This window comes from Danio rerio, chromosome 6 (assembly GCF_052040795.2).
Source record: "Danio rerio strain M-AB ecotype USA chromosome 6, GRCz13ab, whole genome shotgun sequence".
Classification (NCBI taxonomy): Eukaryota; Metazoa; Chordata; class Actinopteri; order Cypriniformes; family Danionidae; genus Danio; species Danio rerio.
The window spans coordinates 3,990,012-4,012,719 of record NC_141026.1 but is presented as its reverse complement, the minus strand read 5'-3'; the positions used below and the strand labels follow the sequence as shown (position 1 = coordinate 4,012,719).

Here is a 22,708-nt window from a genome sequence, read left to right as displayed (position 1 = left end):
ATTACTGTTAAAAAAATAAAAACTGCTTTTATTCTAGCCAAAATAAAACAAATAAGACTTTCTCCAGAAGAAAAAATATGATCAGACATACTGAGAAAATGTCCTTGCTCTATTAAAAATCATTTGGGAAATATTAAAAAAAGAAAAAAAAAATCAAAAGGGGGCTAATAACTTTGACTTCAACTGTGTATATAAATATAAATAAACATTTATCAAATATTTATTGATATATACACATAACAAACATAAACAGTACATGTCACATATCATGTCAAAAACACTTTCTTTGGGATGCAATTACAAACAATTTTAGCACTAAATTATATATACATATGAGGCCAGCAAACGCGACATATTTCACTTTCACTTTAATTCAGGACGCATTAATACCGCTCTATAGGTCTATTGAAGACATTCATAAATATAAATAGCAAATAGAATAAATGCTGGAGACATACTCGTTACATAAACGCACTAAATCGCACTTCAGCAGTGTTTATTTGAGAGTGCACAAGAAGATCTGCACGCTATTGAAGTGGCTTATATTTGAGGAGGCGTGCAAGAAGTTTTGTGCACGTGCAGGCAAAGAGATTCGCATGCTGTAGGCTATAAATAAATACGATCTCGACTTCTAGTACTGTGCTCACGACATTTGTCATTGAAATAACGGGCTAATAACTTTGACTTCAACTATGTATATACATATAAATAAACATTTATCAAATATATGCATGCATGCATTTATTTATATATACACATAACAAACATAAACAGTACACACAAATGTTATGTCAAAAACATACTTTCTTTGGGATGCAATTACAAACAATTTTAGCACTAACTATTCATTATTTTTATATAATATATTGATAAATAATAATAGTAACTTACCGCACAACAACATCATATTGATCGATTTTGGTGCCCAAAGACTTATTGAACAGAATGCCCCCATTGCCGATAATAATACACTTCTTACAAGGAATACTAAAGGAGAAAAACACAGAACATAGTTAGAGACTCATCAGCTGAACACCACAAGCTGAAAGAATAAAACCAAGATATTTGAACACATTAGATATGGTTGTACATAAGATATTTTTGGTGGATAGTCAAAATGTTTTGGTGTGTTATTGATGTCAACTACCTGTCTAGTTCTGGACCCAGGGAGTAACTTCTTGTTGCTGCTAAAATGTTATCAATAATCCTTTCTGTGGACAGATAAATGGATTATTTAGAGAGATAAGTGCTTTTCAGAAAACATCAATGCAGGGTTTGAAAGACACAGCAAAAATAAATCAGTTTTGCATATATGGGTAGTTTCTGTTTACCTGCTGTGACGGAATATTGATTACAGTTTGTGTTATCAGAACTGTTAAATGACATATGACGACAGAATTATTTATGGCAGCGTGAAACTGCAGTCTTACGCAACAAAAGTGTGTAAATAAATCGCCCATGACACTGTTACGACAGGCTACAAACACAAACTATTATGCATGCTATCTCATTTAAGATAAAAACAGCAATAAATAAATGGATAAAAATAGGTGTGAGATGATGAGTAATGAGAGTTAAAGCAAATCAACTGAAGTGATAGTGATGTTTTGTATTTCTACTGTATTTCTACTTACTATTCAACAAAGAATAATCTACAAAGTAAAATCAGTAGTATCAGCTGTATTCAACATTGAAAACAATAATAAAATAAGGTTAAAAAGCATATCGGCATGTCAGATTGACTTTAAAAGGATGACACGACACTGAAAATTCCGGTTTGCCTCACGGGAATAAATAATATTTTATAGTATATTCACAGATGATACATATTTTAATTTGCAATTTATTTTACTCTCTTTTAATTGATGCTGCTCAAAAAAAAAAAGTAAATAAATGCTTATATAAATAAAGAATCTCAAAATTCCGTTAACAGTGTTTTGCATTAAATATTTCAAATAGGATTACAAATTTAGAGCACTTAATTACAAAAGCTGATAATAGCGCAATAGCGTGAGATGACAGTTCCTCACTTCCAAGAAGAATGTGGTTTTCTCCAGGGCAAGAACCAGCATTAAAAACACAGGAATGAAGAAAAGCCCTTAGTTTAGAAAGCTCTTTACTGTGTGCACAAGCCACCATACTATTTTTAGCACGACCAAAAGGCTTTCAACTGGGAGACAAGCTATTTATGCTAAAGACAATAGAACAAGAATTCAAGTCCACAACAACATACTGATCGGTGTCACTATTGGACCGAATAAAAATAATAATAATAAAATAAAAATATAAATTAAAATAAAAATTAATAATGATAATAATGTATTAAAAAATAGGGATAATAAAAAAAATTCTATAAAAAAGACAATAATAACAAAAATAGTATTTTAAATTAATAAATTAAAATTAAATAAATAAAAAAACAAACATAATAAAATTAATAAAAATAAATAAAAATGAATTTATATATTTAAATTTAAAAAATTAATATAAAACATTATAATAATAATAAATTAATACTTTAAATCAATAAATTAAAATAAGATAAAAACAATAATAAAATAAAGATTTTTTATACATTTTACATCAATAACTTAAAATAATAAAAAATAAAATAAATTACAAAAAAATTTAAATCAATAAATTTAATTAAAAAATACAAAAATAAAAGTAAAAAGGATAACAATTTAAATAATTAAAAAAATTATTAATATAAAATAAATAAAAATACAACATAATAATAAAATGAACAAAAAATATGAACAAATTTTTTATCAATAAAAAAATAAAAATACAAAAAATATAAAAATAAAATGTATAAAAAATTTTTATTTTTTAATGAATAAATAAAAAAAATAAATAAATATATATATTTATATATATATATATATATATATATATATATATATATATATATATATATATATATATATATATATATATATATTTTTTTTTTTTATCAATTTACATTCTTTCAATTAAACTACAATTTGCTTTTCTTAAATTTTTTTGCAGTCCAAAAAAGTGACACAGATCCGTGTAGGGGCTGGTCGATTAATCAAAAAGTAATCGAAAACGACATTCAGAACCTATAATCCATCAAACTTTTGCCAAGCGCACACGGTTTGGCGCAGCTTTCACATACCCGCACCTCTTAAAAAATTTAACTACACATGGCAACGACGCATAACGCAAGCTTTGTGATTAGTCGGTTTGGTAAAGGTAACGAGGGTGGGTGGTGCAGAGAGGCGTGTATTAGACAATGTGTGTTTTAATTTCAGTTGTTCAGTGTTGATGTTCAATAAATAATCCTAGATAGTAGATAGTGAGCGTTTCCTTCAATTATTTTAAAATCAAGTAATAAACCCCACATTCAAAAATCTCTCACTTGTTATATGTGAGCATATTTACTGTACAAAACTTGTCAGTGAACTATGAGGGCAACAAAATAGAATAAATAAATAAAATAATTGTTCATTAACAGCAATCGAGTTAAAACATTTAACTAATCAACATTTTGATTTTAGGCCAACTCGCCCAGCCCCAGTGTACAGATCTGTGTGTTCTAATACACAGGTCTGGGAGTCAGTTTAAAAGTATTAGAAGTATTTTAAGAGTGTCTTCAGCTCAACATCACATTAGACGGCAGTAATTCTTTCACGGAGGCACATCATTTAAGTGCAAGTGTTTCTACTGAAAGACACGGCTTGGGAAATGTCGTATGTAGAGATGCCGACAGCTCTCTTCCTAAAGTCCCACACCTTCTGCCAAAGCAGCTAAACAGAGACGGAGGAAAACTCATCCCTTAGCATGCACTCATTTGTGATTTAATCGGACTGGAACGTAATTACACCCAAAACCTCAAGGGCAGACATGAATGAATGCGAATGGAAAGGTTTGGATGTACAGAGGACGTGACTGAATAGCTTCCACCTCACCTGCTGACATTATTTACAAGCAATCTTCCTATTTATTTGCATTTCTTCCTCGTTTTTAAATTATGTAAATATTCATCTATGGAAAACGTTCTCTGTTGAGATGCATGATTTAAATGTGATAAAGTCAAATTCACTTTAGTTAAAGTGTTAATTCTTACTATTTAATACTGGTTTATCACCTGCCTATTAAGATATTAACGGTTTATTAGCACTAATAAAGTAAGATCTTATTTTACATCCCAAATCCTACCCAATACCCAAACCCAACTACTAATATGAGATCAAATGAGCTCTGGAATAGCCTTTCTGATAACGGCCGAGGCTCAGACACACTCTCTCTGTTCCAAACTAGACCTATCTTTTTAGTAAAGCATACACACAGTGCATCACATAACGATGTGATGTATGAGAGTGCTCCATGCAGGTAAGTGGGCTTGACAACCTCCTATTGGATACCCTCCTGTCATAATCCAGGAGAAATACTTGTAGACTTTATATGTTTGCTTCTATGTTTGATTATACAAGTCATACTGCCATTTTCACATTGACATTTAATATCTCTTGTTCAAAAACGGCAGCTACACTAATACTTTTCTTTATTCTCTTTTTCCCCCTGGGATATTAAAGGTGCAGTCGGTGATTGTCTTCAGAAACATTTGTTGTTGTGCTGGTTGAAAGTTTCTTCCCATTCCAATAGTAATGAATAAAGTAAACGATCTAAATGTATTTATATGTATTTTTATATTTTGGGTAAGGCATAAAACAAAAACATTTTCATCCAATTAAATATTGTCAGGCCGACATCTCTTATAATTCCGATAAGTAGCTCAAACCGTCTGTCAGCAAATGCAGATCTGAACAACTGCTCGTTTGTACGCACCTCCGCTTACCGCCGTTTGTGCATTGACGTGCTGCGCATTAACAAGAGAGAGAGAGAGCACGAGCACGCAATCAGCAAAAATATGCATCAATTTATAAAAACCTAAATCAATATTGGAGTTACCTTTGCACGCTGGAGAAAGGATGACACCATGGCTGAAGGATTTCTCTTAGACAGGTAATGTTTTGTTTTAAAACTGTTTTAGCTTTACGCAAAGCTGATGTAACGTTAGATGTTGTTGTTACAAATGGCTTATATCTTCACAGAAGTGTTGTTCAGCCGCTAAACTCTTCTGATGAAAGATTGATAAGGCTATTTTTAGTTTCATAAGGTCCTTTTACAACATCGATAATGTAGATTTTAATTAGTTTAAAGGGTCACGAAACACCAAAACACATGTGTTGAGCTGTTGACAGTCGTATATGTGTCCCACACTGCTAAAAACACTATTAGGACACCTATATTTCACTAAAAAGTGTAAATTGGTTGTTTTTGCGTTATTTCAAGCAAATTCGTACTTCCGGTTTGAAACGAATTTTTGAAGCTGCGTCACGGCTATGACATAATAGCGTGTATTCCAGCGTGCAGACTGGGCGTTAACCACAGTGCCTGCCTTGCTCGTAGTCGTGCTCTCTAGTTCTGCGTGCTGTTTGAGCTGCATATCATATTAGACATCTAAAAACGGTCAGCATTTGCAGGCAAATATTTGTGACAACAAGCAACGTGAAAACATAACGTACAGCACATTCCTCTCTGCTTGAGAAGATTTCTCAATGGATTTCAGAGTAAAGCAAACAACTATTTGCAATCTCATTTGCAATTCCTAGAAGTCAGAGAAAGCCACAGGTGTGTTTGAAAAGACAAAGCATGTCTAGTGAAACCCAAGTTTACTCGTCTGACTAGTCAGTGTCACAGAGTTTGTTTACGTGTGCTCTTCCTAACATGTTAAAATGGATCACCTGTAAATATATTAAAGGCGCTAAAAAATATACATTTCCAACTACAGACAAATCCAAACAATCTACACAATGTAAATGTTGATCTATTAGATTCGACTACACTAAATTTAAATGAACATTTTTGGATTTTTTCAATTGACTTACATTATCTTTACACTTCCGAGGGTGTGTGATGCCATTAGCACGAAAAAACAGCACACAATCCGTCTCACTAGTTAAAATTAATTAGTTAATTATTTGAACACTCCTTGAAACTTCTGGGATAATGCAAGTACAATAGTCAGCAAAAAAATATAACCCTGTTCTAGGGTTTTTTTTTTTTTGGATATTGAATAATGATTTATATGTGGACATTGGATAATAAAAGAAATCGTACATGTTGTGCCTTTAAAACAAATTAAGGTAAGGCTTTAGTAACAATACACACAGTTTACTACAGGCTTATTACTTGCCTATTATAAGGATATTAATTGTCTATTAGCACTTATATAGTATGATCTTCCATTAAACCCAACTACTACCTTACCTAACTATTAATAACCAGCTAATTTGTACAACCCCAAATCAGAAAAAGTTGGAACAGTATGCAAAACGCAAACAGAATGTAGTGATTTCAAAATTTACAGGGCTCGACAATAAGGACTGCCCAATGGCCCGGGGCCAGCGTGCGAGACACTTGGGCCAGTGTACAGAATGTTACTGGCCCGATCGGGCCAGTGCTGCCTTTTTGTCTGCCAGATCGAGCCAGAGCTGCGACTGTCTGTCAATTGTGTCCAAATACAATCTTACGGTGCTTTCACACATAGACGTTTGTTTCGGAATCTGTCTCGTTTCTCCCGTTAGCGCGTTTTTTTTTTTGCATATATCCAGCAGTTGCGCTCGCATCCGCGCCAAATCAATCAGTCCGAGATCGCCTGAATGAGACGGTCTCTGTCCTATTGAGCGGATCGATTGTAGCGAGAAAACAAAACAATGCAATAACCCAGGCTATATCACAGTGTATTATGATTGTGTAATAGCCATATATACGGCTATATGAAGAGAGAATGATGAGCAGGCGAGATGTCATTCTTACCGGTAAATGCGAAAGTGAAAGCATGCTGAAATATTACCGAGAGCTGTTTATTCACCCTTATCTCAGTTTATCCGTTAGGAAAATTGACCGAAGTTAATATCTGATCATTTTTTTCCATGTTTTAATCTTACAATATGTTGTGTTAGGCCAGTTGTTTTGTTCATTTCTGCACTGACAGCTCGAAAGAAAATCAACATTGATCTGCTTCGCGATCTGATGCAGTCTCGGTTCATCTGCTATGTCTCTCTATAATTAAAGCCTAAAATACAGAATTATAGTCAACGTTTCTTTAATAGATCGATTAATTCAATAGATAGATATCTACAAAACCTGACAATTGAAACGAGGCTCTGTATGAGAAAGTCTGACCTCGATTTGTATTTGGTGACGATGTCTGTAGGTTGTTAAAATTAAAGTGCACAGAAACGCCAACTGAGCCGAGGTTTGAACCAGCGACCCTCTTGCTGTGAGGCGACAGCACTACCTACTGCGTCACTGCCTCACCTGGTGTTGTACATTATTGAGCTAAAAGTCTTATTAATGGTTTGTTTATAGCGTGAATTGTACATTAAAATAAAGTGAGACCCAAATAAAAACTAAAAGTCAACAAATTTCAATTTCATGCTTTCTTTTCCTCCTCAAACACAGTTGGTTTGGGCATTCTGGTATAGAGTAGTCATAAAACATTTCAAGTGGATCAAGAAGTTTTTCCAAAGAATGAGTGTTGTTAAATAGTAAAACTTTGATGAACAATGTTGATCCGATTGACTATGGTAGAGCAAGTAAACAGGCGATTAAAATAAATACCTTGTGTTCTTACTCCAAAAGGAGGTGGGTAACTGCTGATCTTTGATAGCCGCTTATAATTAGGATCAAGGAACATGGGAGCTGGTTTTGAAAACCTAAAAGAATAAATAAAAGACAAAGTTAAAACAAGCACATTATCACTCCACAGGCTTCATGAAAAAGAGTGAAACGCCACGATAACTGGTGGAATATTGAAACGGTAGAGGGATTATGTGGTTCGCATTGCCCATAATCCACAAGCTAGTGGTGTGTTTATCAGTGTTTATCAGTATCAAGAGATGAGCAGTGGAATGTCTAAAGAAGTCCAGCCTTAACTTGACCTTTCCTCAAAACAGACAGAGAGACTTATATGGAGCGGAGCTCACCAAGATACAAGTATCTCATCATCTACACACTTCTGGAAAAACAGAAACAGCACAGATGTTATTTAAGGGGCGAAAAAACTCAAATTTCAGACATTTTTGGCCGTCTTTCGTACATTGTCGTAGATTTAAAAACGTTACATATTTGGAATCTTTGGCTCATAACGATTCATATGCCTTTATGGCTCTACGATGCACTGCTACATTAAGATTTGTCAGAAACCTACTTTTGAGAACTTGTCCTAGGTTTTTGTCCTAGCATCATTTATTTTTGGAGTAGTTTTTTTGATACAAAAACTATAGATAATATTTTAAAAATCTGTTATAAAATTCTCATCTGAAGAGTAGTTTTTGAGTTCTTAGCTGCAGCAGAAAACGTTCAAATATTTAATATTAAAACTTTTTTCATTTTGACGTCTTGGCTTCACCTAGAAACAGCTGTACACACAACAGCAGCTTGATGACGCAAGCGCACCAGAGTTCAGAAGGAAAAAAGATGGTGGCAAGAAGAGGGGGACAATAGAACTTGGGTTTGGACCAGGCAATTGAACCAAGTGTGAAAGCACCCTAAAAGAACTTCAATTAGGAACTATTTTCTTTGGGACACCTGATTCACTATAATCTTCACTAAAATCTTCTATGTTAATCTCATTTGTTTCTCTTTAACTCTTCCAATATGTCTCTCTGCCTGCTCACTAGGTAGAGCTGATTGGGCCCAGGTGGTGCTCATCATTGGAGCGAGCTGCAGTAACACGCTGCTACAAAAGAGTTTGTAATTAGTTTGTTCCTTGTTTTGTTTCTCCCTTCATTTGTTTGCTCATTCATCTGTTTGTTCATTCAGATTTTTGTTTCTACCTTCAGTGTTCCTTTGTTCATTAATTAATTTGTTCGTTCATTCATTCCTTCCTTAGTTTGTTCAGTCGTTCCTTGAACCCTTCTTTCATTTATTTGGTCGTTCCTTCATTCCTCCATTCGTTCACTCATTCATATTTTGTTCCTTCTTCATTAGGTCCTATGTTAATTTATTCATTTGTTTGTTCGCTCAGTCCTTCCTTGAATTCCTCCTTTGTTCATATGGTCCTTCCTTCTTTCGGGCCTTCCTTCCATTTCTTGTTCGGTTCATTCTTCATTCATCCATTTAGTGATTGTTTAAGGCTGTTTGGCGATTACAGCCAGTAAACATCCTTCATTTTCTCATCAGTGCTGTGCAGTCTATAAAAAGTCTCTGGGTCATTGCGTGTAAAACGTTTGGACATCTTCTTGGACATTTTTAATGCTTCCAAAAGGCTTTCTGCATTTTTAAAGCGCCCATGTGTTGAGGTTGTTCAGTGTGATGCGATTTTCTTTCTATGTGCGATTTTATTGGACAGGAATCACAGGACTGATTTTTCTACTTTAGCCACCATAGACGAGAAAGAAATAAAGTAGTGACTGCAGATTAAAGGAAAATAGTGGAGTAAAAGTACCGATACTGCACTAAAAATGTACTCAAGGGAAAAGTTCACATTTTTTAAACAACTTAGCAAATTACAATTCCTGAGAGAAACAACTCAATTACAGTCATTTGAGTATTTGTTACTTTCCACCACTGCTTATATTGAAAATGAAGTAAGGTATCTGGGTAAAACCAGTCTCTATAAGAATGCAAATCTATCCTCTGCATTCTTGGAATTGAGAAACAGTCTGTATGTTAACATCCTCCTCCAAGCATGCACCTGATACAACCACCAACATCAGAAATTGATTGAATTTTTGGCTGGCTGACAAAACAGCACCTTAAGACTATGCTCATGTCCACTGCAGCTGCCGAGCCCTGGTGTAATGTGCTAATGACACAGGTGCTGCAGTTTTCCAGTTCCCATGAATACAAGCCAGTCTCTGCGCTTCCTCACATCCTAGCAGTCTAAGTGAAGGTGACACAATTCCTGCTGTTTCTCACCGGCTCCGACTTACAAACACGTACGCTTCTGAGCAAAGAATGTGAACCGTTTAGTATTACCCGGATTATTGTGCACATGACCTCAAACCATGACCAGATGTCATAATAATGCACTACCTGACAAAAGTCTTGTCGCCTATACGAGTTTTAAGAACAACAAATAATAGCTTGACTTCTAGTTGATCATTTGGTATCAGAAGTGGCTTATATGAAAGGCAGAGGCCACTAAATTATGCTTATTTGGCCAAAATAAAATATGGTCATGCCTTGATTTTTAATGATTTCATTAGGACAGTAAGGTCTGACTTTGCTTAGACATACGTCTTGTCACTGAACAGAAATAATGTCCAGTATAGAATATAAAGTCATGCTGCAGTGGAGACAGAATGAATATTGTGTCTGACTCCATCATGAGCTTGGAGGACTGCATCCATACATCTCTGCAATGACTCAAATCACTGATTAATAAAGTCATCTGGAATGCCAAAGAAAGCGTTCCTGCAGGACTTAAATGAGTCTTTCTGAGCTGTGTGTTAATTATTGATTAATCTGGTGCTATTTTATCTCTCCTAAGGAGGTTTACTGGAAACATCTAGTATCAGGTATCACGGTGATACACAATGCTTCACCAAGTATAGGCATGTGCATTGTCGGTTATCACTAATTAGCAGAATGTGAAAGGGATTAAAACAGCTTCACAACAAGTCACGTTCATCAATTAATGCCAGATGCTAATTAACTCGATGACAAATACTGAAGATGCAATAGACTATTCACAATTCTCTTCTGACACATGAGGTGTGTTTAGCAAGTTGGAAAAATTCTCTAAAAGTCTAGGTTGTTCATGTGACATGCATAAGAGGATACAATTATTTTAAAGATATTTTAAGGTCCCATAAAATTAAAATAAAGTTTTTTCAGGTGTTAGTATCAGTATTAATAGTTTTAAAGATGTCTATAGTGCGCTCTAAAACAGTGACAAAATTCACGTTTAGAAGATATAAAACTGATGTAAACAAATAAACAAAGCTTGTAGTTTTTGTCACTTCCGCCTAAATGGATCAGCGATTTTATACACGTCACTTCATTCTAGTTTCTCATCTAACCATAGCCAATCAAATGCTCTCTAGGGTATGACATGCCCCGCCCCCTTCAAGACGCTTCTCATTTGCTTTTAATTTGCTGCACTTGAGCTCAACCAGTCTCACTGGCAGAGCTGTGATAAAACAAAAAGCTATGGGGGGGTTTTTTAAAGGGGAGGAGCTACACTATGTCCCACCCTGTTTCAATTGAGATTACGTCAAACATAGAATAAAAATACATATTTCAAAGCACTTCACGGGACTTTAATCTAAATTACAAAAAAAAAAAAAAAATCAAGTAAAATGTTTAGATTCATTAAACAAAATTTATACTAATTAACATAACAATAATGTTATGAAAAAATGTCTCTAATGTCTCTTTTTAGTTTTTGTATAGTCACCCAAATCTAATAATGAGCAGCAGTAATTCACTATGCACTTCAGCAATATTTAATATGTCTGGAAATTAAAGAGATTTTATCCCGGACGAGCCCCCATTAAATATTACGATTTAAAGGGCACCTATGATGAAAATAATTTTTTTGAAGCTGTTTGGACAGAACTGTGTGTAGGTGTAGTGTGTCCACGGTCATATTGGAGTGATATAAAGACAACAAATCTCTTTTTTTTCTGATGTTAAAATTGGATCAAAATCCCTTCCATCTTGAGGCCCACCGCAATGTGATGTAGGAGTTCGGTTTTCCCGCCCACCGATTTGATTGACAGCAGGGTATTAACACGTCTCTGTAGTAACGTGTACAATCATATGATCAAATGTGATCAAGAATGAGTTTCACAAGTTCAAAATGTGCATGTTTGTAATGAATTACAGGGATTTACTTCAGCTTTACTTCATCACCATAGCCAATGTCAGTACAATTATAAAAGGCGCTTCAGGTTTATTTTGTACATTAACGTATCCATACAGCAATGGATATAACGTGTATCCAGTCAAATTTGTTGTGCAAAACAGTGCAAAGTTAAATGCACGCGCTGTGTATGTGTGTATGTGTGTGAACTTAGTAACTACATGTTTGTGTGTGACTCATTGTGGCAGAAACACTTGATTAACTCCACAACAAATACATCAAATAATCATTGGGAAAGTTCTTACTGTAGTATTTCTCACAAACGTTACATAAGATCTGCTGCCTTCATGTCTGTCACTGTGCTGGTTATCTGACGCAGTCGAGGCGGAGCTTGAGGCACACTGACAGGCACGTGGGCGGGGAAAACTAGAATTAAAGGAACAGGCAAAAAAATAGCTACATAGTGTTCAGAGCTGAACATTTTAACGTTCAAAAAGTTATAATAAATATTCTGCTGGGTGTTATGAGCTGAAACTTTACATACACATTCTGGAGACACAAAAGACTTATATTAAATCTTGAAAAGGGGTACAATAGGTGCCTTTTAATAATGTTTTTAATTGCTTTTTATGTAAAAACAAATAAAGTCAATGCACAACTGTATGGATGCATATTTTAAAACAAACAAACAAACAAAGCATTCACTGACCCAAACTCTCCTCCATATTAATCTTAGAGTTTCTGTTAGAAAGCTTGTGGATAAATGAAACCTTTGCGTGTCAGTCGTGTGAATCAGAAGCAGGTCTCTCACGCACTGGGGGCCCAGAGGAGCACAGCGAACCGAAAAAAGAAAGATCAGCATCCTTTTTGATGTCAGTGGGCACTTTTTTTAAACATGCCTTAAATCAACACGTAAGGGATATAGAGCATTCAGGGCGAGGAATCTTCTAAACACTGAAATATTTAAAAGAGAAAAAACAAATCTCTTTTCATCCCACTCTGAGCTCCTCCCAAGAGCACGGCATTCAGAGAAAAAAAAACACCCTATAACGTCTTTAAGACAAACTACACGTCACACATGCACTACTCTTATACAAAGAAAGGAAATAGCCAAAGAACCAGGTCATGGTCATTCTCTTCCTTTCCGTGCTCTCAAAAACAACCAAACAAATAAGACAACACAAACTAAGAGCTAAAATTAGTATAAAATAAGAACACCATTAGGATGGAAATGTGTGGGTGATCTAGGCCTACAAAGCTGATTGATATTGATCATCATATCTGATGTACAGTTTTTAATGATGGCAGCATAAAGACGCCTCTCAAATGGAGAATGAATTCACATGCACTGCTCAGGTGTGAGTTTTTCCACAAACTTCAACAGAGTGTCAAAATCCTGCTGCTTCTTTGGGTCTTGTCAATCAAATCTGATCTTACATTTGTATTCTCAATTGGATTTAAGTCAGGTGATTGGCTGGGCCATTCTACAGCTTGATTTTCTTTCTCTGAAAGCCTTTGAGAGTTTCCTTGGCTGTTTTAGATCATTGTTTTGCTGAAATGTCCACTTTGGTTTTATCTTCATCCTCCTGCTAATGTTGATGTTGAACTAAAGCAGCTGATATCCATCTACAATTAGGAAGGGCAGAGGGTTACTGAACTACTGAGAGATTTCAACTGCTGTCTGGGCTTTCACTGGATTTCTACACCTCCCTTTCTTCATGTGTTCACCCCTTTTCCCTGTGTTAATTTATTTTATTACACAGAACTTCATTAGTAAACTAATTAGATTTGTTTTTTGCATATATGGATTTCTTTGGTTGCTATCAACATTCAATGAAAATTACTATTGATGCTCAAATTAAATATGCAGCAACTCATTTCCAGAATAACCAATAGAACTGACCAATGACTTTTTTGACAAATTCAATTAAACGAACATGAGTGATGATACTTTTCTTATGCCTACTGCAACATGTCAAGCACACAATGAGTACAATACACACTTTCTTGCAGGGCATCTTGCTTTTATGAAAAATAAAATCTACGTGGCTATAATTAGCAGAAAAATGGGGTGTGTGTCTGCGTGAGGTGTGTGTCTGACATGCGATCTGACAGTGAAATCTGCTTACTTTGGATAGATCAAAGTCATCTTGGCTTGTGCGAATCCTTGTTTACACTCGCCTTTACTTAGGTTACCATACTTATACTGGAGCTCCAAGGGCCTGTGAAACAACGACAGAAGAAGAACAAAAGACAAGATGTAAAATCCAAGAACAGAAAATTCCTAGAAATCTGATGGGCTGTCAAACAATCCTAACATGTGTGAACGTCACTGCATGACATAGCAAAATACCACAAGCGTGCAGTTCATTTTTCCGCAGTAAATACATTGTTTATGTATATATATTTTTGTGTTTCCTTTGTGAAAGTTTTGATGCATTGCAGGCTCCCTGTAACATTCAAAATGTGCTTAAGCGGCGTGATTTTTAATTTGCTCCCGAAACTGCTGCAAATGGCTTCTTTCTGTTTGACACTTGTGTTTCCCCATGGGAAAATATCTTTATATTAAAGTAAGGCTACTGCTCGGCCCGGATCATCTCCTGATAATTCCACCCAAGGTTTAATGTTTTAAAGTAATTCTTTAAGAAATGTAGCCTACTTCTTTATATCAGTCATTGCTTTCTTATATTATTTTCTTTATTAAATTTTTATTATACACATACATACATACGTACACACACACACACACACACACACACACACACACACACACACACACGTATATATATATATATATATATATATATATATATATATATATATATATATTTTTTTTTTTTTATGTATGCATGTATGTATGTATAATAAAAATTATATACTTATATACACATATCTATATATATATATATACACACATGCCGCAGTTATGAATATATTAAAACGTGTTTGTTAGTTCATAAAAAATGTATAATAATGACAAAAAATACTAATTTGTGAATCTCCTTACTTCCGGGTGCAGCTGTTGCTGGGGTATTCTGGGAATTTTTTCTTCCCCCTTGGTTTCAAGTGTGGTCCTGAAAAGTCTTCGTTTGAAGGTGTGTATACCCCTTGCCCTTAGCCCTACGCCTTCAAGCTTAAGAGAATTGGGACACCACTACCCCTATCAAGGGGTAGAATTGGGATTGGGCCTAATTAGGGTTAAGATGTAAACACTTACATTTCCTTTATATAAATTACAAGGATCAATGGTTTTTGAGATCAAAAAGTAATGAAGAATAAAATGCATAGATGTGTGTACATTTTCACTGCAACAGAAAACAAGAAATGTCACGAATAACCCTAACACTGTAAAAATCTGTCATTTTAGGTCACAAGAAACAAATAGGTTTCATGCTAAATAGCCCAAGGGTGAAACCATACTGTCGGTGAAACACTAAACATTAATTTTCTTGTTGGCTTAGTCCCTTTATTTATCCGGGGTTGCCACAGTGGAATGAACCGCCAAGTTATCAAGCAAGTTTTTACGCAGCAGATGCCCTTCCAGCTGCAACCCATCTCTAGGAAACACATTCACACACACACTCATACACTACGAACAATTTAGCCTACTTAATTCACCTGTACCGCATGTCTTTGGACTGTGAGGGAAACCGGAGCACCCCGAGGAAACCCACGCGAACGCAGGGAGAACATGCAAACTCCACATAGAAACGCCAACTGAGCAGAGGCTCGAACCAGTGACCTTCTTGCGCTACTTACTGCGCCCCTGAAACACTGAACATATAAAACCAAAATCCGAGACTAGTCTTTCTTAATTTTTTGGGGTTTGGAGCGAGAGGAATGCAGCTGTAGCATTATTTTACATTATAAAAGGCCCCTTAATCAGATGACAAGCTGTTTGAAGAGTAGTTTATTTTATATAAGCGCCAGTATAAACCCGCTAATTCATTGGCCTGAAAATGGAAACTTTCTAGTGAGTTTACATCGATCAAATGTGAGTGCTGGACATATGACGATGACCTGTTGACAGTGGCATTTATACAGGTGGGCATTAATGGTAATAAGAAAGGTTGAGCTATGTTTTACTTCTGGTAAACGGACCTCCCATACAGATACAATCAGACAAGGCTGGGTGAGAGCCAAGACATCATTCATTAGACATGCTTTAGGGCGCCATTCATTATCCTTCCAAAGTATAGCTCAAATAAACAACAGGCTAAGTTATTAAGAGAGATAAATTGCTGGACAGTACTGGCCAAAGTGAACACACACACACACACACACACACACACACACACACGCATGCATGCATGCATACTTTGAAGCTCTCTTACAAAACCAAGTGAGCAGGCTTGCCCTACATAGGCAGCTGCCTTTTTAGGCAACATCATTATTGAAATGTAATGTAATGTGCATTTACATAGCGCTTTTATTGTGTATGGCTATACACCCAAAGTGCTTTACAATCATGAGGGGGGGTCTCTACACACCATCACCAGTGTGCAGCATCCACTTGGATGATGCGATGGCAGCCACAGGACAACAGCGCCAGTGCGCTCACCACACACCAGTTATTGGTGGAGTGGAGAGACAGTGATACAGCCAATTCGATAGATGGGCTTTATTGGGAGGCCATGATCACAATGGCTGATAGAGGGACTTTGGCCAGGACACCGGGGTTACACCCCTACTCTTTACAAAAAGTGCAATGGGATTTTTAATTACCACAGAGAGTCATGATCTCGGTTTAACCGATCATCCGAAAGACGGCGCCCACTGACAGTGTAGTGTCCCCTTCACTTTTTACTGGGGCTTTAGGACTCACACAGACCACAGGTTGAGCGCCCCCTGCTGGCCTCACTAACACCACTTCCAACAGCAGCCTAGTTTTCCCATGTGGTCTCCCATCCAGGTACTGACCAGGCTCAGCCCTGCTTAGCTCAGTGAGTAACCGGTCTTGGGCTGCAGGTTGATATGGGAGAATCTTCGTCCATCACAATTGTGTGTGTCACACAAACAGAATGGAATAGAACACTTTAGGAGGCATAAAAAATGCATTACACATATTACTCTCTATTTTTGTGTATATTAAGTATGTGATTACTCCATAATTATTACATGAAACCTAAAATCAAAGGAATTAATATATGCATATGGTAACTAGAGACATTTTTTTGTGCTGAAAGTTTTTATTTTAATGAAAGCTACACAGGTCGTATTAAAATTTACATTTATAATCAATTATCAAATAGTTTTTAGAATGTTTTTTTTTTTCCCCCAAATAAATGGATTTCATAAAATGGATTTAGGGTCTCTGAACTGTGCCCAGGCACATTTGACCCCCATTTCCCAGCTCCTTTGACAAGTGTGAGTGCTCCGAATCGGGCCCAGGCGCAGTTCAGTTGAGCTTTGGCACAGTACGCTTTAAGTGCAGGTGCAAAGCGCGAAACTGAAGACGCTACATCACTTTTAAGGTACCATTTCATATGGATTTTTTTAGGCCCAATCACAATTCTAATTTGTACCCCTACCCCTTCCCCTTGAAACAGACTGTGAAGGGAAAGGGCTTCAAAATTTACCTCTAAGAAATGGGATAGCACTACAACATCTGCACACATATTGTCATCATGAGCTCTTACTTCATCTGAGATCGATGATCGCAACTGTAGTCATTCCAGTCGTGTTATTTTATTGGTATTTATCTTCAAGAAAATTACTGAAGGCAACAATATCATGTTATTATAACAATATAATGTGGCAATCAGCTCATAACTGTACTGTGCATTTAAACCGTGGCCATATTCATCAATGGAAACACACAAGAATAACATTAACATAGACAGGGTAAAAAGCTTATTCCCAGCCACTAGACTTTTCTGACAGGGGATTAGAGTGTCATCGAGTGACTAATGTGAAAGTATGTTGTGGGACTACTATACAGAAGTTATTAAGGATTATAAATAGCCAAATTTAGCAGTTTTTATTTTATAAACATGCTTGTTTGTTGTAAAAATTCAATTTAATAACAACCCCCCCCCCAAAAATACTAATTTGTGCATCTCTTGACTTCCATGTGCAGCCATGTTGTCGTTGTAGATGGTGTATTCTGAGAAATTTTCGTACCCCTTAGTTTTGAGTGTTGTCCTGAAAAAATGTATCTAGCACTTTAGCCCTACGCCTTCAAACTAAAGAGAATCGGGACACCCCTATCCCTTTACGTGAACGCACAAAATGAGAGGTAGGGATAAGGGGAGGGCTAAGATGAAGTAGCCCATTTTAAACTAATATTATTGTAAATTCATTTATTTAATACAATTAACAGATCTTCTATTTAAACAGACTTGCCGCTGTGCATTCTGAGAAGCATAACTAAGAATGTGCCTGAAAAACAATGCATTTTTGAAATGTGATAAAGGCTGCTGATGTGGGACCACAACCTTACACTTATGGATGCCACATGCTCAATGTGTTACTTACAGTTTTTTGTCAAGCTTGAGAAGGAATCCCTGCTTGTCGTACACTAAAGAGAGAAGAAATACAACAAATCAAACAGAGTGTATGCCCCTGCATGAGAAAGAAGAGGAAGATGGTTATTTACACAAAGAGAAAGAGAGGGCAATGTTTGGAAAGAAAAGTACATTTGGTATAAAAGGAGAAAGATTGTAAGGTTAGAAATGAATCTTGTAGTTGTAGAAAGAAAGGGCTGTTTACTGTTAGACCAACACGAGTAGTTCATATACATAGTCAGTACAAAAAAATCAAGAAATTAAACCCAAAACATTTTCATATTTTGGATGTAATTGTATAAATGTGGGTTTGGTATGCAAAATATACGTTTAAATTTGACAATCTACACTAGTTAATTAACATTAAGGCATATTAAACTAGAGGTTTAGAATGTGAGGTAGCTCATAAACAATTTACTTGTTTGGCATACACACATACCAAACCAAAAAAATCAAGTAGCAAAGACAAAAGATGCACCTCTATTTAATGACTCTTCAAATGAAACAGCATTCAGCCGATGTCATTGTTTTCTCTGAAAAGCCGAGAAGCTAAATTCAGAAACAAAGTCATGCAAATACACAAATGCAAACACCAACTGAAATAACTTTCAGTTTGAAGAAGTAATAATGTGTTAACAGGATCTTGGTGAGATATCTGGTTGATATATTTCTGTTTATACTCCTCTGCTTGAACAATAACACACCTTATTTACTTTAGTAACTTGCTTGAGCACTTCCACATTAACATAAGCCTAGTATAGACCATTTCAATGTGGTCATGTCATAGGCCCATGAACATTTCCTGCTTGCTATCAGACTTTGTATAGCTGTAACGAGTGGCAAATCAATCATAACTTCATGTTAAAACAGCTATCCTCACACTATTTATCAATATGGGGCTCTTTATGGATTCCCCGAAGCCATAAAAATGTAAAACAGGAAGTGCGCTGGGACCATTGTTTTTATTTACATCCCTCAAAATGGTTGAGATTCATGAGTCAAGGATTGGTGAATTGTGTAGATTGTTTCAGGATAAGTGATTTAGTTATACTGTATAAGGTTGTATGGATTGGTTTTGCAAAATGGACATGAAATATTGATTTGGTTTTGAAATGTACACTGAGAAAGTAAATATGAGGTGGTATATGTAATAAGTACAGCAATGGAGGTCAGTTATATTTAGCTTCTTTACTCAATGTCTGAAATTGAATGATAGGAGTGCCATAAAAACTAATAAAGGTTAATGACCATGTGTGCACTGATAAAAGGAGTAAAGATTCAATAACATGCTTTGTCATTGAGATCAATATATATAACTGTACTGGATTCCGCAGACAAAAACATTAGACTGCACAGTTCAATGAACCCAATAATAATGTTTTATAACCAGAATGACGAACAATGTGATATAACCATAGATTAAAGTAGATGATAACGGAGATTTATTACTTCTCAACAAAAGGAAACTGATAAACCTGAAAAAACATGAGCAATAATACAGAAAGACAGAGAAAAAGATAGAAAATAGGGCTGCACCATACTGGGAAAATGTGTGATATTGCTGTTAAGTGTCGCGATAGCAATAGCAAAATTTCTTGACATATAATATTTCCATAGAGAAAAGCTATTTTAGGAGCTTTTTAAAGAAAATAAACAGGTAATAATGGATAACTTAGATAAACATTTAGACAAGGGGTGCCCAAAATGGTGCCCAAAACAAATATCATTGAGACCCGAGGGCCAAAGGTAAATATACCAAACTATATTACATAAAATTTGCTATAGGTCATTTCCTAATTAATTTATTAATACTTGAAAATGAAGAGAAAACATTACTAGGAATGCTTCAATCGATTGGCCAATAATCTCATTTCATATCTCGATTGGTACTCGCCAATTTAGTCGATCTCATGAACCAATCGTAGGAGTTTGTTTATGAGTTTACAAGCAGAGGAAGACGCAGAAGCGCTCCTGTATATTATACATATGCTAAGCCGAAGCAAAATGAATGAATGAATTGTTTTCTGTAAAGCTGCTTCTGGCCATGACATGTTCAATGATTATGTGTTTAAGGTATTATGTGCAGCATCCTTCATTTATTTTAGGCAAGATCCTCTCTTAAGGTTCATACTTAGAGGGAAAATGTGCTTAATGCATTATAAAGCTTGAAGCATTAGAATCGGTACTTGGTATCGGCCGATCACCATGACAGTAAATCAGTACTCGGTAGCGGCTGCAACAATCCTGATCGGAGCATCCCAAAACATTACTTTAAATGGTATTAATTAATTAAGTATAACTTTTTAAATGATAACTTATTGCAATAAAAACATAATCGCTCAGATTTATAACAGTGGAGTTCAATGCTGGATCAATCTGCCTTTGCTCACTAAAGTCTCTGCATTATCAGGTGACAGTGTGTACATTTAATTTCAGTTAGCTTTTGACAATAAACCAAAGGTTACATTAAATTTGAAATGACAATCTCGAAACATCCCCATCATTCTCCCTGTCTCCTCAGATGGAATGCCGTCATGGCACGGCAAATCAAAGGCTACATGGGCCAACTTTGATATAGATATTCGGAATCTCATTGGCTGTTGTCATTTTCCTCTCGTCTCTACTCCCATCTTTAGTATGTAATTTCAGCTCAAGGTTCACCTTCTATGCAATGGCAGAACACCACCTAAATAAATCCTTTTTTTATTATTGTTTTTAATAGTTTCTTTTATCTAAGTGATTAAAAACTTGGCAACAAAATCAAAGCAAACAAAATAAAAGAATATTATGCATATACTATTATCGTGATCAGGACTGCACGATATTAAAAAAATATGCGGAATCGTTGTTGAGTATTGCAATGTTTCTTATGATATGCCATTTACCTAGAAAATGCAAATTTTTTATTAACTATGTTTTTAAATCTTTTATAAATTTAATGACGTCAAAATTAACAGAAAAAAATATTTTAAGATTTAATTAGAGTGAATTAGGACTAAATGTCTGTGTCAACGTGCAAACATTTAGTATCTAAAACACTATGTATGGTTGATAACCTCAGCAGAACAGCAACTACTGGGGAGGAGGGTCTAAATATGCTTAGTAAGACCCCATCTGATTTGTCAGAATTAAATAAACAACCAATGCATAAGATTAATGTAATTTATCACGTCTGCGATATGTATATTGCATATACTATTAATAATAATGATAATTGTTCTGATGTATTGTGCAGCCTAATTAGAAAACCGATAAGAAAAACCTGAAATGAGAGTTAAAAAGGAAAGAGGGTCAGTGGCAGAACAGCTCAGGGTTTCTGGAGCAGAAGTGTGGTCTGTCCCTGCATTTGAGTGTGTGTGCCGCAGTGGTGTTGCATTAGAGATCGCAGCAGCAGTAGCAGCAGGTGTTAGATCATAGCCAGAAATCACTGCACAGAGACGCTTACAAAGATTACAGTGCTTCTGTCAGCTGTTATCACTACGCAGATATTCTGGGTCAAACTCAGCTTAAGCTCTATACTGACAGCATCTGTGACATGAGACAATGCACTAAGTTGCATTCTGTAAACTCCTTTGTTTAACCGTGTTTTTCTGAAAAGCAACAAAGTATTTTTAAAGCTGCAGATGTTGCTGACAGACGTTGAGTTTTACCAGAAACTTGTTACAACTGTTAATGTTTACTAGGGGTGTAACGAATCATGGTTACGTACTGATCACAACCCACGGTTCGGAACACACATAACCTGTGGATTAACACATTATTTTTTTACTTGTAAATATATCCTAAATTTGTAACGATCACAGAAAAATCACCTATCCTGTCATTCAAATCACATGTATGAAAGCGTTTATGCTTACCTGTAAAATATAATGATGAGGGAAGAAGTTGTGGTTTGTAATTCGGGATGTGGTGAGTTTCTCAGGGTATTAAAGGTGTTTTCTGTCACTATTGTTTGACCTGCGTTAATGCATTCAGTGTAAGCTGCACGAATAATCATTAAAAGATCGGGATCTCAACACCCACGCAACATAAATTATAAATGATGGTGATTTGCATATTATTAATCCTTAAAGATATAGTCTTTAGAATTAGTTATGAAGTACAAACAGTCAAAAAACACAAAAGTACAAGGACAACAGTTTATATTTTAGATAAAACCACTGATGTTTATGGTAAAGATTAAAATCACCGTCATATGCATTTAATGACGCTCAAAAATAAAAGTTGTAGGCAGCAATTACATTATTTAACCAGTAGGTGGCGACAACCAGCCATCAATAATACATCACTGAATAATTCTTCAAAAATGATTAATCTAGCAATGAAACATGTTTTATGAGTGAATCACTGAATC

At 35.5% G+C, this 22,708-nt stretch overlaps 1 protein-coding gene across 23 annotated transcripts in view; it reads right to left on the bottom strand.

The window, feature by feature from the left end:
- The window catches only part of st3gal3a (ST3 beta-galactoside alpha-2,3-sialyltransferase 3a), a 71,164-nt gene that overhangs the window by 30,705 nt on the left and 17,751 nt on the right, over nt 1–22,708 (bottom strand). For 15 of the 23 annotated variants that reach the window (XR_015492564.2, XR_015492567.2, XR_015492565.2 and 12 more), the window contains 5 exons: nt 18,326–18,368; nt 13,978–14,070; nt 7,657–7,751; nt 1,148–1,211; nt 892–987 (listed from right to left, as the gene is read on the bottom strand). Coding sequence is in view for 14 of the 23 variants with exons in the window: in NM_200355.2 (NP_956649.2) it covers nt 892–987; nt 1,148–1,211; nt 7,657–7,751; nt 13,978–14,070; nt 18,326–18,368 (391 nt within the window). In the remaining 9 variants the exon portion in view is untranslated. Of the gene's footprint in view, nt 1–891; nt 988–1,147; nt 1,212–7,656; nt 7,752–13,977; nt 14,071–18,325; nt 18,369–18,832; nt 18,888–22,708 lie in introns of those variants that run through there. The other 8 variants (XR_015492571.2, XM_087255230.2, XM_087255234.2 and 5 more) reach the window with 3 other exon arrangements.